Source organism: Cetorhinus maximus, chromosome 15, assembly GCF_964194155.1.
Source record: "Cetorhinus maximus chromosome 15, sCetMax3.hap1.1, whole genome shotgun sequence".
Lineage (NCBI taxonomy): Eukaryota > Metazoa > Chordata > Chondrichthyes > Lamniformes > Cetorhinidae > Cetorhinus > Cetorhinus maximus.
The window spans coordinates 99581909-99595783 of record NC_135893.1 but is presented as its reverse complement, the minus strand read 5'-3'; the positions used below and the strand labels follow the sequence as shown (position 1 = coordinate 99595783).

The window sequence follows — 13875 nt, the reverse complement described above, 5'->3', positions numbered from 1 at the left end:
CAGTGGTGTGAACACCATTTGCATTCATTACAATCTCATGAATACTCATTAAATTAGCTTCTCGCCAAAACCATGTGGCCCCTTCCAATCTTGCCAGCAGGAAATCACATCAGTCTGAATCTCATTTGAAAAAGGGGGATGCGCATAGGTCGGACCTCACTTCGCTCGTGGCTTCAAGGGGAGTACAACACAAGTAGCCTACCTTCCGCAGCACTGTGCCGGGCTCATTGCGATGCCAGTGGAATGCCACACTGCTGGGGCTGGAGAGTTGGTCTGCTCCCGGTGGCTGCCTCCATAGTCACATGCATACCACTGTGCAGCGGTACCCACATAGGGCTGCGCAATCAGAAACCAGAATTTTGGCCGGTGAAGGGGTTGGGTGGGGTGGGGGGAGTTGGTCAGTTGGGGGCGGGGTGGGGGAAACGGGGAAGGAAGGCTTTGCAAGGGGTTGGGGAGGAAGGGGGCATGATGGAAGGCAGAGGGGCAGGAAGGCTTTGCAAGGAGGTGGAGGAGGAGGGGGAATAATGGGAGGCAGAGAGTTGACTGAGGGGTGGGAAGCTGACAAGGAGGTGAAAGGGATACCACATGTATGAATGGGAGGGTGTGCACGCAGACTCTGGAATAGGTATGGTGATGGTAATGGGAAGCATCTGCAGCCTGCATTTGTGGGGGGCACATATAAAAAGGCGGAGGGGTATATGAAGCTTTTCTGGTGGGGGGGGGGGTTCACCTCAGTAGGTGACTGTGCACACAGCCTCTAGATGGGGAGTGTAGAGGTCCACATGGGGCATGGGCACATCAGTAGTGATGGGCTCAGGGGGGAGGGCAGGAATGTCCACCACAACAACTATGGGATCCAGTATTACTGGGAGAGACTGGAGAATAACAGGATGGAGTTCAACCTTCACATTATGAGGTTCCAGGTAAATATTAGGTACAAGGACAGTGAGAAAGGGAGCGTCAAAGCTCGTTTCGAAATAGTAGTGCAGGACCACCATCTTGCTCTACCGGAGTTACGGCGCAGTTATAAATCAAAAGTAGAAGTGATTCTGAATGGGAGGGGTCTGAAGCTGCATGGGAGGAGCGCACTGCTGGACTAAGGGGCCCTTTCTGGGGCACCCTCTAACTTGGTGCTGCAAGAATGAACTGGAGTCTCATTCGAGAGAAAGGGTGAAGACCACCTTAAGAAGAAAGCCAGTGGAAGCCAACGCCTTTATCAGCGCTGTAACAGGGACACTCAGAAGTCATTGGCTTAACATCACAGTCGCTGCATCTCAACATCAACACATTGAAATGTAAAATTTGGGAATGCAGGCAATTGTTAAGGAGGCACAGGGGCAGCATATATGGCATTCCATTAATGGAGGCCAGTCACTTGATCTCTGGAACTGGCATTCATATCAGGACAAAGGGCATCCAGTCATTAGTCATGAGCAACCTATTGTTAATTAGTATGCCGGATCTGAGATTGGAGCACTGAGCCAGGTTAGATAGCACTTGTCATTCAAACCTTCTCATATCACTGAGGGATTCTGATATTACATTTCTGGCATGGCATCTCGGTCACCTCACTGTGTGTGGTAGCGCCTCAAAAACAAGGCAGCATCAGCGACAATGCAAGTAGGGCAGAAACCACTATAGACCTTTACAGTTGCTAGAGGTAACAGATTGTGAGCTTCAATATCTTGAATATATACTCAGACAACGGAGGTGACTTGCCAAAACAAGGATATACTGAAGGAGATTCTCCTGTTTACCAAATGAGTGAGAGACAATGCCACGCTCAGGGCCAGGTGCACCCTCCTCAGTCTGAGCAGCTGGACTGGATGGGGTCACAGGCAGAGGAGACTCTGAGCAGCTGGATATCCTTGAGGTGTCTTGAGAGGATACTCCTGGGATGTCCTGACTGACGGTCATCATCCCTATGGGTTCCGGAGGGCCCCACCCTGCCTCCTTGAGGAAATGGTGCATCTGGAAGGAGGTCAAGGAGCCTTGTCCCCCTTTTGCCTACATCTTGATGTTTTTCCACCAGGGTGTGTGGCCATGGAGTCCAGGGTAGAGTGCAAATCCAGAAAAACCTGTTGGAACAAGGTCTCCATGGTGGTCGCCAACCATCCCATGGTGAGTTCGAGGAACTTGCATGTCGGAGCCATTACATCGGAGAAAATGTGGACAGACTCCTCCGCCGTTCGATCTAGTCTGCTGAGTGACTGCCGCATCTCTGCCTGATGTTCCGCCACCTGTTGTTGCATCTCCAGCATTGAGTTGGTGGCCACTTGTAGACGCTTGTTATCTGACTCGGACTGAGCAGGTAGCTGGTCTCAAGCAGCCCTCAGAGTGCTGGAGACCTGGTATGTCCCTGTCTTCAACTGCTGCAGGGACGCTCCAGTGAGGTGTTCTCCAGTAGGTGAGCCTGAGCCTAATCTAGAGCTATGCCCCACTGAGGTGTGTGACTCCCCGCTGGTGGAGGGTGCAGGTGAGCAGAGTGACGGTTCTTCTGCAGCTTCCTCTTCTGACGTGGTCTTGGGGCTCAGACCTAAGGTGGGCACCCTTGTGGGCCTCGATGTGCTAGTGCCTATAAGATAGAGAATTGAATTTTAGTTGATGAGCCTGCGGATTTGAAGATTGCTTGTCATTCATTGTGATTGTCAGGATGTGATGAACTGATGGACGGGTGGTCCGTACTAGGTTGCTGAGACAATCCGACCTCCTGTTCCCCACAGGAGTGATCCCTGTTCTCTCCAGCAACCTTGGCTACAGCCTCCTCGAATTCAGAGGGTAATTATGTCAACCATGCCTCCCCTGGTCTGTGCTCTTTCCCACCTGTTGTGGGCAAGCTTGCCCTGGATGAAGACAAAAGAAAGGCTTGTGATGAGAAGGGATGGAGCATAGGTTGGTAAAGTTGCATGTCCCCTGAGTGTGGTGAGCCCTCCTCAGAAGGTCTGAGAATGGAGAGTGCACAGCATGATAAATGGGATCGTGGTGATGTGAAAGTCTCCAGTTTCCATGAGACTATCTGTAGTGACACGTGTCCCCCGCTAATAGTTGTGTGAGATCCCTGAAGAGAATATCCCTTTGATTACATGATGCCAGGATGAGAGTTTGATATTGAAGGATGACTTACCCTGGCGGAGCAGATAAGATCATTCATTCTCTTCTTGCACTGGATGGCGTTTTGGGCGCAGTTACTCTGCTGCGCTGACATCCACTGCGATGGCCTCCCAGGCCAGAGAGGTGAGGTTCATGTGCTTCCTGGAACCATCCCTGGGATATTGGGCGTGCCTGTGCGCCTGCACTCCTCTCATCAGGGCCTCGAGGGCCTGGTGGGTGAAGCGAGGTGCTGCCTTCTTCTTTGAGCTTGCAGCCTTCTTCTTCTGGGTGGAAGATGTCTCTGTGCATGGCCTGGAGACAGCTGGGATGGAGAGAGTGAGTGCTGTGTGCTCCAGTGGCATTTACATATGACGCCTGGACCTTCGGCCCTGCCAGGTAACAATGGGGCGGATGAATCAGCTCCCGACCTGCAGTGATTCGGAGAGATACTTGCCTGTGTATAATTAATGAGCCTCCAAGCGATTTCCTGCCATTTCGAGCAGTGGGATACATGCCAACAAACCTGCCTGCAGCCGCACTTAGTTTCAAAAATGGAAAATTCTGCCCTAGGCATTGTAAGTCAGGAAGGCTTCTCCACATGTGGATGTGATTTAATCTCTGTATCCATGTGTCACTCCATGCTTATATATTGGTATTTTCTTAGTTGGATTTGAAGAGGTGGAGTGGAAGGAATAAAATTCTGCAGCCGGGATCTTCCAGTCTCACTATAAGTCAACGGACTTTCGGCTGGCCCACCGCACCCCTCATAGCGGCAGGGCCAGAAAATCCTGGCCTGTATCTTTCTCTGTTCAACAAGAACAAAAACAGCTTGCATTTATATAGAGCCTTTAAAGTAGCAAGGCACTTCACAGGAGCATTATGTTATGGGCAGGGATGAGAGAGAACTGAAACCCCTGGCCCCTTCCCTTATTGTCCATAATTAGTGTGTATTTGAAAAGGAAAGTGTGTGTGTTTCTTAAAACCCCTGAGTGTGCGGTCAATTTGAATAACCAGCAGCAAGCTTTGCATGGGTTTAAATAAAGAGGGTTTTTATTCACACGTTTACCCTGAAAATCCAAAGCTACGTCACTCACTCAGCCACTGTCTCACTCACACACACACACAGAAAGTACAGCTAGAGAGAACAGTGCATTTTTACAAATTATAAACAAAAGAATAGTTCATAATTCACGTGTTTGGCTCATCTCAGTGCAGGCCTGGTGAAGAGGAGGTTCCTCTCCACGCTTGAGGTGTAGCTGGGTGAATTCAATAACCAGAGATGTATATCAAAGTCATTGCAGGATCCCCTCGAAGAGGTGGATTTTCAGCAGGTCACAAAGTTAGTTCTTTGTGGTCTTATTACGAGGAGGTCGGCTTTCTGTACTGGTGGACTTGAAAGGTAACGGGCTTGGAGACCTTACAACATTGCATCTCCAGCTTTAAGGCATTGATATTTCTGCCTTTGCCGCTGCTGTTGTTTTCTTGCTGTGTTGTTTGCAGACTGACTGGTTTCTCCCTGGTGCTTAGAGTAAGTAAGATTGGTTACGTGAAGACAGTTTCAATTAAGTGACCAAATTATCAATACTTTTACTGCTCACCTAGGATGATTTGAAATTAGAAGCCATTGCTACACAATATGGATGGGAGGCCATTCATACCTCCTTATGATGACCTGCTTTCTCTATAGCTCAAAGTTTCAAGCTTGGATTCAGTGAGTCTAGGAGTCAATAGATTTTGAGTTTAGCTAAGTCCACAAACAATAGGAGACGTGAATTCCGCAAATGGTTTTTGTCTTGGTATGTCCATTCAAGGGAGGCACTCCGCTCATGGTCATTCAGTTAGGAACTTTCAGAGACTAGATACATAGTGGTATTGTCACTGGACTAGTAAGCCAGAGATCCAGGATAATGCTTTGGGGACCCCCGGTTCGAATTCCACCATGGCAGATGGTGAAATTTGAATTCAATAAATATCTGGAATTGAAAGTCTGATGATGAGCACAAAACCATTGCCGGTTGTCGTAAAAAACCCATCTGGTTCACTAATGTCCTTTCGGGAAGGAAATCTGCCCATCCTTACCTGGTCTGTTCTACATGTGGCTCTAGACCCACAGCAGTGTGGTCGATTCATAAATGCCCTCTGAATGAGGGCAGTTAGGGATGGGCAATAAATACTGGCCTTGCCAGCGATGCCCATGTCCCATGAACAAATTTTACAAAAGCACAAATTGCAAAAGCCACCTTACCCCAGATGCCATCTTAGCAGCCTTTTAATGTCTATTTTCTTAAAAAGAAAAGACAGTTCCAGAAAATTCTAAACTGAATACAACTCATGTTTAAAGTTATGAATATGAAATACCTTTATTGGGCATGACAATTATCAAACAAATTTGACACCGACTAATATAAGGAGATATTAGGGCAGGTGACAAAGCGATAAGTTTTAAGGAGTGTCTCGAATGAGTAGAGAGAGGTGGAGAGGCGGAGAGGTTCAGGGAGAGAATTCCAGAGTTTGGGGCCTTGGTAGCTGAAGGCCTGGCTGACAATGGTGGAGTAATTTAAATCAGGGAGTCTCAAGAGGTCAGAATTGGGATAGCGCAGATATCTCACAAGAACATAAGAAATAAAAGGAGTAGACAATACAGCCATTCATTCAAGCCTGGTTCACTGTTCATTAAATTTAGAATGACCTTTTACCTCAGGGCTGGAGGAGGTAACAGAGAAAGGGAAAGGTGAGACAATGGAGGGATTTGAAAATGAGGGTTAGAATTCCAGCGCTGGGAGCAGCCTTGCTGAAAACGCTGGTAGATGTGGTAGAGTGGCACCAGCCTGAGACGATTATTGTCCTTGCTGGCTCCCTGCAACTGCTAAATCTATCTTCTTCTCCATCTAGAATGAATGCGCAAAGCTGCACACGGGACATGCATGACATGTGAAATAAGGGGATTTAGTTGAATGTTCTATGACCATAACCATTAACATTTTTATTTCCTGAAAACACCAAAACTCTCACCAGTATTGCTTTTCTGTTTCACTTGGAATGGGGTTACCTGGTAGGTTTCTAACTTTGACGGTCAAAAACACCCGACAGAACACAGGAAAAAGGACAAACAAAGCACACTTGTTTCCTTGCGCTCCTGGGGGCTAATGACAAAGCCATGATGGTGACCATTGAAACTGCAGGAGATTGCAAATAAGAAGAACAAAATCCTTTATATCTGAAGATATAATCCAAGAACTCGAAATAAATTAGCAATAGTCCATGAAGGACCATAGGCATCTCTCTCTCTCCCCATTTGAGAGAGACAACTGGTTATATATAGCTTGAGAGGCACTGCTTTGCAAATGTGGGCGAGGCAAGAGATCTATAAGTATATATGAAATTGCATAGAATATACATTACAGAAACAGCCCACGCTCACGTTCATGCTTCTCTTAAGCCTACCTCATATAACTCTATCAGTATATCCTTGTGTTCCCTTCTCCCTTATGTACTTATCTAGCTTCCCCTTAAATGCATCAATGTTATTTGCCTCAACCACACCCTATGGTAACGAGTTCCACATTTTCACTATTCTTTGGATAAAGACGTTCTTTTCTGAATTCTCCGTTAGATTTCTTAGTGACTATTTTACATTGATGGCCTCCAGCTTTGCATTAATGCATTCAGCAGGGACAGTGATAACAAGTACCGTGTCGTGATGGAACGTGAACTCATAACATACCAGGCCAAAGTAGTAAAATATATGTATACGTGCCAGCCCAGGATATTGGTAAACGTTGGCCAGCTGCTTCACAAAAGATGACGCAGCCCCAGAAAAGCCGACAGCTGAAGAACAAGCCCATATTTAGGACTTGTGGCATGAGAAAGTGAGGGGTTTGCATTGGAAGTGCAGTGACACATGAACAGGTCTAACTTAGCCTGCATATATACTCAACATCTGATCCGTTTTATTGTAGTGGAACAATCCTGGAGTGCATAGAAGTGCAGTTTTCCACAATGATCATAGAATCACACAACATAGACTGAAGGCTATTCAACCCATCCTGCTTGTATTGCCTCTTTGAAAAAGCTATCCAACTATTCCTACACCCTGCTTAGTTCAGTAAGTTTTTCCTCTTCAGGTTTATATCCAATTCCCCTTTGAAAGTTACTCTCAAATCTGCTTCCACCACCCTTTCGGGCAACTTAGTCCAGACCATAACAACTCGCTGCATAAAAGAATTCTCAATTTCTGTCTGGTTCGTTTATCAGTTTGATCTTAATTTGATGACTGTAGAAGTTACTGAAGGAGAGTGTGAGCACTGAAGTCTGAGATTTATTTTCGGCACTGAACTATGTCTCCCCACAGAATGGGTGGGATTTAATGAAGGGGGCAGGGGTCTGGCCCGACGGCTGGAGAGAGCCCCCACAGCGCTTCTTTTCGGGAAGGCCTTAAGTGCCAATTGTCTGGGCAGTGGCAGATCCCCGGGATCAAGGACCTGGGCGGGGGGGGGGGGGGGGGGGTGGAAGTCCTGCCCACCCAGAGCTACTGGCCAATCAGAGACTGGCAGTTCTTTAATGCTCAGCTGTGCCACTGGGGAGGCAGTGGCTGTCGCCCGAGGCTCAGGGTCGTTGAAGGGCCCAGGCCACAGGTAAGTAACAGCATCGAGAGATGTGCGGGGTCGGGAGGAGACAAGGGTGGAGGCGGTGGCTCTCAGACTGCCCTGAGAGAGCACTGAGTGCCTTTGGATGAGGAATCTCACCCCCCCCTACCCCCACCTCCCCCGGAAGCCTGCAAGCAAACCCAACAGGGTTTGCTTTACGAAATTTCTGCATGGCAAGTCCCCCTCAACTGCTGGGTGAATACCAGTGGCGGTGTGATGAAGCCCTTAAGTGGGCATTAATAGCCCAATTAAGGGCCTCAATTGGCTATGGAGTGGGAAGGCCATCCATGAACCTTCCTGCCATGAATTTAATCGGGGTAAAGGTGGGAAGGCAGCAGAGTCCCCATCGGCCACCCTCCCATCTGATGAATTGCCCTGACCGCTAAATTCACCATAGGGGAGGGCATTAAATTCTGCCCAACGTTTTAATTTTTAACACTCTTTTGCGTTCTCCTCTGTCATTTTAGAGGCTATTTTAATTCTGCCTTTCAAACCATAAATGACTTCTGAAAGGATTACAGATATTTTAAATGTGCAAATAAAACTCAACTTAGTAGTACGTGCACCTGGACGATTCCATCCAGTCCAACGTTTGTGTATAAATAAACTGAAAGCCGTTAAGTTACAAAACATAAACAGGTACCATGACCGACCCTCAAGCAAGCCAATGGCCAACAGCACATATTATTGAAAGGTGCTGTAGTAAAATTCAACATATGGGAACCTCAGCAAGATTTGTTTAACTTAAGTACAGCTCATCATCATTTTTATTCTGCTTTTTGGGATGAATTTTACGACAGGATTTGGGACCTCTACATTTGGGTAAAAACTGGGTTCCCAAGCCTTCATTTACTGGTAGCCAAACCTGTTCCAGCAATTTTTTTTTTAAACTACAAGCAGCCTCCTAATTGGAACTGTCTGTGGGCCTGCCATCCAATTAAGGACAGCGGGTGGGCTCTCCATGCTGCTGTCCAATCAGAGGTCCCTTGCTAATCCTGGGCCTCTGCTGGGTGCATTGCCAGCAGCTACCACCACTCCCCTGGTGGCACTGAGGAGCTGCTGGGCTCTGATTGGCTGGCAGTTCTCGAGGTTGTGGGGGGAGGGAGGGATTTTTGCCCCTGGGTTCTCGATCCTGAGGAAGGCTGCTGGATACTTAAGTGTTTAACTAGCACTCAATACAGCGGGCTTTCCTTAAAGGATTTGCCCAATGCGGGGCTCTTGCTGGCCCTCCAGCCTGCGGGTGAGACCTCATCCCCTGGATTAAATTCTGACCATAGCATGGGTATGTGGAAAATGAATCCCCTGCTTGTTGGCTGGTAAAATGGACCTGCAGCTGCTTGAAGAGGGTGAAAGAAAGGAGTGCCCTGTTTGACACTTCATGGTACCCTCAACAGGATACAGCTGGGCACCACCCCAGAGAAAACTGATCTTAGATGGTCAATCGATAATGATTGGATGTAATTTATGTATAATTTGCACCATTGACAAAACTCGCCTGTCCTTTCGTAGAGGAGACTCCAACAGGTCAACTCACTTATGGGATACGATTCACATCCTACAGGCTTGCATAATACATGTCTTATGCCAAAGCCACCCAATGGACATTTGGACACATGACTGGATAACCATCACGAATTGGTCAGGATATTAAAATTTTCTAGGATATTAAAATTGGTTAGGATATGTAATGCAGTCCCAGAGTTCCAATAAAATTATTAACCACATAGGCTTTGCTCTTGAGGTCTGACATCACCTTTATCTCTTGTATTCCAACTGTATAAATTAGAGGCTGCTTTTGTACTGTATTTAACATTAAATCTGAAAATAAGATGGGACAACTGCACTGAGTATGATCACGCAATAGCTTTTTGAGTCAGAAACCCAGGGCAGAATTCTATGGCCCTGTCACAGCAGGGGCGAGGCTGTAAAATGCGGCGGGCCATTCAAAACTCCATTGACTTTGGCAGGACTGTAAAATCCTGCTGGTGTAAAATTCTGCTCCCAGAATTCCAAATGTTACTCCCTAGGGTTGATGCTGCTGATCATGGCTGACTCGGGTACCAGGAAAACAAATCTGTTTTGGAAAATGTAATTGTTCCGATTAAAAATAAATGAAAATGTTCACATTCTTTCTTCCATCTTGTGGAACACTGCAGTATCCCTGATTGCTGACATACTGCTGGGGAGGTGGGGGGGTGGAGAGCATGGTAGCAATTCAGTTCTTTGTCTTATTAAACAAATGCAGTGATGATTTATTGGGATGTGCAGGTAAGGAATCGTTGCTACAGCATTTTATATACTCTCTTCACTCTTTCTGTTCCCTAGGTAATGTTGGAGCAGATGCAGGGACTCGCCCATTTGGAGCTCTCAGGCTGCAACGACTTCACGGAAGCAGGCCTCTGGTCCAGCCTTAATGCACGGATTACCTCCCTGAGCGTTAGCGACTGTATCAACGTGGCGGACGACGCCATCGCCGCCATTTCGCAGCTGTTGCCGAACCTTACTGAGCTGAATTTGCAGGCCTATCATGTGACAGACACGGCCATGGCCTATTTCACTGCCAAGCAAGGATACACTACGCACACGCTGCGCCTGAACTCCTGCTGGGAGATCACTAATCACGGTGTGGTGAACATGGTGCACAGTCTGCCCAACCTCACCGCCCTCAGTCTCTCCGGCTGCTCCAAGATCACCGACGATGGCGTGGAGCTGGTGGCGGAGAACTTGCGGAAGCTGCGCAGCCTGGACCTATCGTGGTGTCCCCGCATCACTGACGTATCATTGGAGTATATTGCTTGTGATCTGCACAAGCTAGAGGAGCTGATATTGGACAGGTAGACCAAAGGCTAAGTCTGCATTGATATTAATAAGGCTAGTTCATAGGCTAAAGTAAGACATATTAAATTGGTCTCAGGTGATTCATTCAGTAAAGGAAAGCACATTGTGAATCTGCACAGAGTAAAGGTCCACCTAAGCACCAGATTGCAGGGCCTTCAATTTCTTATGGATAAATCTCCAAATGCAGTTTTTTAAAATTCTTTCATGGGATGTGGGGGTCGCTGATAAGGCCAGCATTTGTCTCCCATCCCTAATTGCCCTTGAACTGAGTGGCTTGCTGGACCATTTCAGAGGGCAGTTAAGAGTCAACCACTTTGCTGTGGGTCTGGAGTCACATGTAGGCCAGACCAGGTAAGGATGGCAAATTTCCTTCCCTAAAGGACATTGGTGAATTAGGTGGGTTTTTACAACAATCAATTATAGTTGTCATGGTCACCATTACTGAGACTAGTTCTATCTTCCAGATTTATTAATTGAATTTAAGTTCTACCAGCTGTCATGGTGGCATTTGAACTTGTGTCCCCTGGGCCTCTGGGTTACTAGTCCAGTGACATTACCATAACACAACAATCTTCTCTCTGTTATATATATAGAACAGGATATGTTAACTGGTAACAATAATGCAAGTCAACAACTGCAACCACACTTCACCTCCTGTCTATTTCTCTTTCACCCTCTGCACAGAGCTACCTGGTTTTACGTTATATTCCAAACTTGCTCCTCTATTTCCCCAAGGTAGGAGAAGCTTTGGCTCAACCTTTCCACAGCCCAGTTTTCCAGGACTGTCACATAAACTACTGGAGTGTAAAATGCATCTATCAACTTGATTAGGGGTCCAGGTTGTGAGCACCACCTGCACTTTAACCAAGGGAATGTGTGGACGGCAGAGAGAGCAGTTTAGTCACTGGAAGGCACCACGATTCTCCAGGTTCCAAAACTACACCTGAAACCAGCTCAGGTCTGCTAGTTACTGATAAACTGGGATATGAATTAAAGTTAGTTTATCTGAAACTAAGTAGGGATAATCAGTTGACTGGCCCCATTTGTTGTTTCCTTGTCCCATGATTCACCCTATGTGTGCAGAGGTCTGTGTCATTGAATATGCTTGCATTTATTGTTGCTAAAGAACTATTTTTTGCTGAATGATTTACAATAGTTGTTGTCCGTGAAGCTCAGTTGTGAATTGGGGATCTTGAAGAAGCATCGTACATACACAAAGGCCAATTCTCGGCTTGCGAAAGAAAACAAGGTATAACAGCTGCAATGCAAGACGAATGTTCATATTAACAAAATGTTTCAAACCTGATTTAGGTTTCAGTTCTCAAACTCTATTATTGAGGTGTTTTGGGCACTTATATTTTCACTGCAGCTATTTTCAATGGCTTCAGATTGCCCACTGAATGGGATCTATTTACTGTCATGTACACCAGGAAGTTGAACAACCAAACTCCTTCGACTATCCAGGATATAACAGACAGATGGATCAGAGAGTATATTTCTCTCTAATTATATCTCTTCTAATTAACTTATACTTTCACTACTGCAGGCCATAGGAGATTGATTTTATTTGTTAGACACTTTAAACAGATTACCCTAATGCCAACCATTTTGTGGTGCTTTATGCCAAACAGCGAATGCACCCAGTTTTGTTTACTCCAGACATCAACATACAGTTGGCAGAAATGGCGATCTTTTGAACAGATGTTGGATTATTTATACAAATTTAATATTTTTATCCATGTAAATAAGCCACTTGATCTACGTAAATGATCCGACTCAGTAAAGATGTGCGCAGAATGATACATGAGGTCATGCTTCAGCAAAGGGGAGTTTAATCCCCTGATAATTAGATACAGAAAAAGAATCTTTTCTAGGAGTCAAAGCGATCCATGGCACATGACCATGCTAAGGCATGTCTCAGCATTACCAAAGGAGTAAATCAATGCTCTAAGGACTGGAAATGCTATTGATTGTTGAGAGGGAATCAATGACCTTAACTATCCAGAAAGATCAAACCTACATCACTGAACTACAAAATGCCACCAAGGAAATTGCTAACAAGGCTTGAGAAAATCATTGCCCTGATAATCCACTTGCTGTGTGACTATGACGTTACCTATACCTCAAAGGCTGTTGCAAGATTTGGTAAGTCATGTACTAAGTTCTGTCTTGCTTTTCAATAAAAATGAATATTCTCATTGTAAAGTATATGCAATCATTTATATTTACTAAGAATATGTGATAAAGTCAACTAATAGTAAACATCATTTCTTGTTAATTACATATAGTCCATCATCTAGAATATTATTACTTTCGAGACATTGGAAGGCTATACAGAGTTCAAATTCTGATCATTTAAATTCTTTTATATTTCCACAGATGAGTTCACCCATGAGACAATGCAGGAGAATGTCACAATTTTAGAAGACGAGGAAAAAGGCATTAGGATACCTCCATCAAGAAGGTTTAGGGCATAGGATCTGAGATCCAAGCAGGTTGCAGTGATATTCAGTAATAGGGGAACATATCACTTTTGACTAGAACCTCTCTTTGAGCCTTACATCCTGCAGTGCATGATGAAGAGTTGTGCACAGAATACCAGGAGATGGAAGCAAAATAATGCGGATGCTGGAAATCTGAAACAAAAACAAAAATTGCTGGAAAAACTCAGCAGGTCTGACAGCATCTGTGGAGAGAAAGAGTTAACTCTTAGAAGAGTCATCTGGACTCAAAACATTAACTCTTTCTCTCCACAGATACTGTCAGACGTGCTGAGTTTTTCCAGCAATTTTTGTTTTTGTTATACTAGGAGATGGGCCTTGCTGACAGGACAAGTACTGCCATTTTCCATTTTTGCACCATTTCACACTGAGCATGTTGAAGAAGGTCTTTTGTTATTTACATGTTACAATGTAATGTGCATATAGGACTGAATTTAATACCCTGGCAGGTATGCAAGGTGGCAAGGTGGGTCCCTCCTTCTCGGACATCCTGTGCCCAATGGAGGGACCGGCTAATGCAACCGAAAACGAAACCCTGCCCTTTCCACCAACAGCAGCACTACCCCCATCCCCTTCACTGGGGACTTCCTGGCTGGCTGCAGCGATCTCGCCCCATTTACCTGTGTTCTGGGGCTCCAGCATTGTACCACCTTCTTGGGCTTCCTGAGTACTGGCAGTGGTCACTGCTCTCACGTGGAGAGCTGCCGGCCTCTGATTGATCAAAAGCTCCTGGAGGTGGGAAATTGCCCCTGCAGGACCCAGGAATCCTGACAGCAGACTGCTTGACTGGGAACTAATCC

At 45.9% G+C, this 13875-nt stretch overlaps 1 protein-coding gene across 3 annotated transcripts in view; it reads left to right on the top strand.

Moving 5' to 3' along the window:
- fbxl16 (F-box and leucine-rich repeat protein 16) overlaps positions 1 to 13875 on the top strand; it is a 173861-nt gene that overhangs the window by 101959 nt on the left and 58027 nt on the right. For all 3 annotated transcript variants that reach the window (XM_078559058.1, XM_078559057.1, XM_078559059.1), the window contains exon 3: positions 10062 to 10570. In XM_078559058.1, the coding sequence (XP_078415184.1) occupies positions 10062 to 10570 (509 nt within the window). The remainder of the gene's footprint in view (positions 1 to 10061; positions 10571 to 13875) is intronic.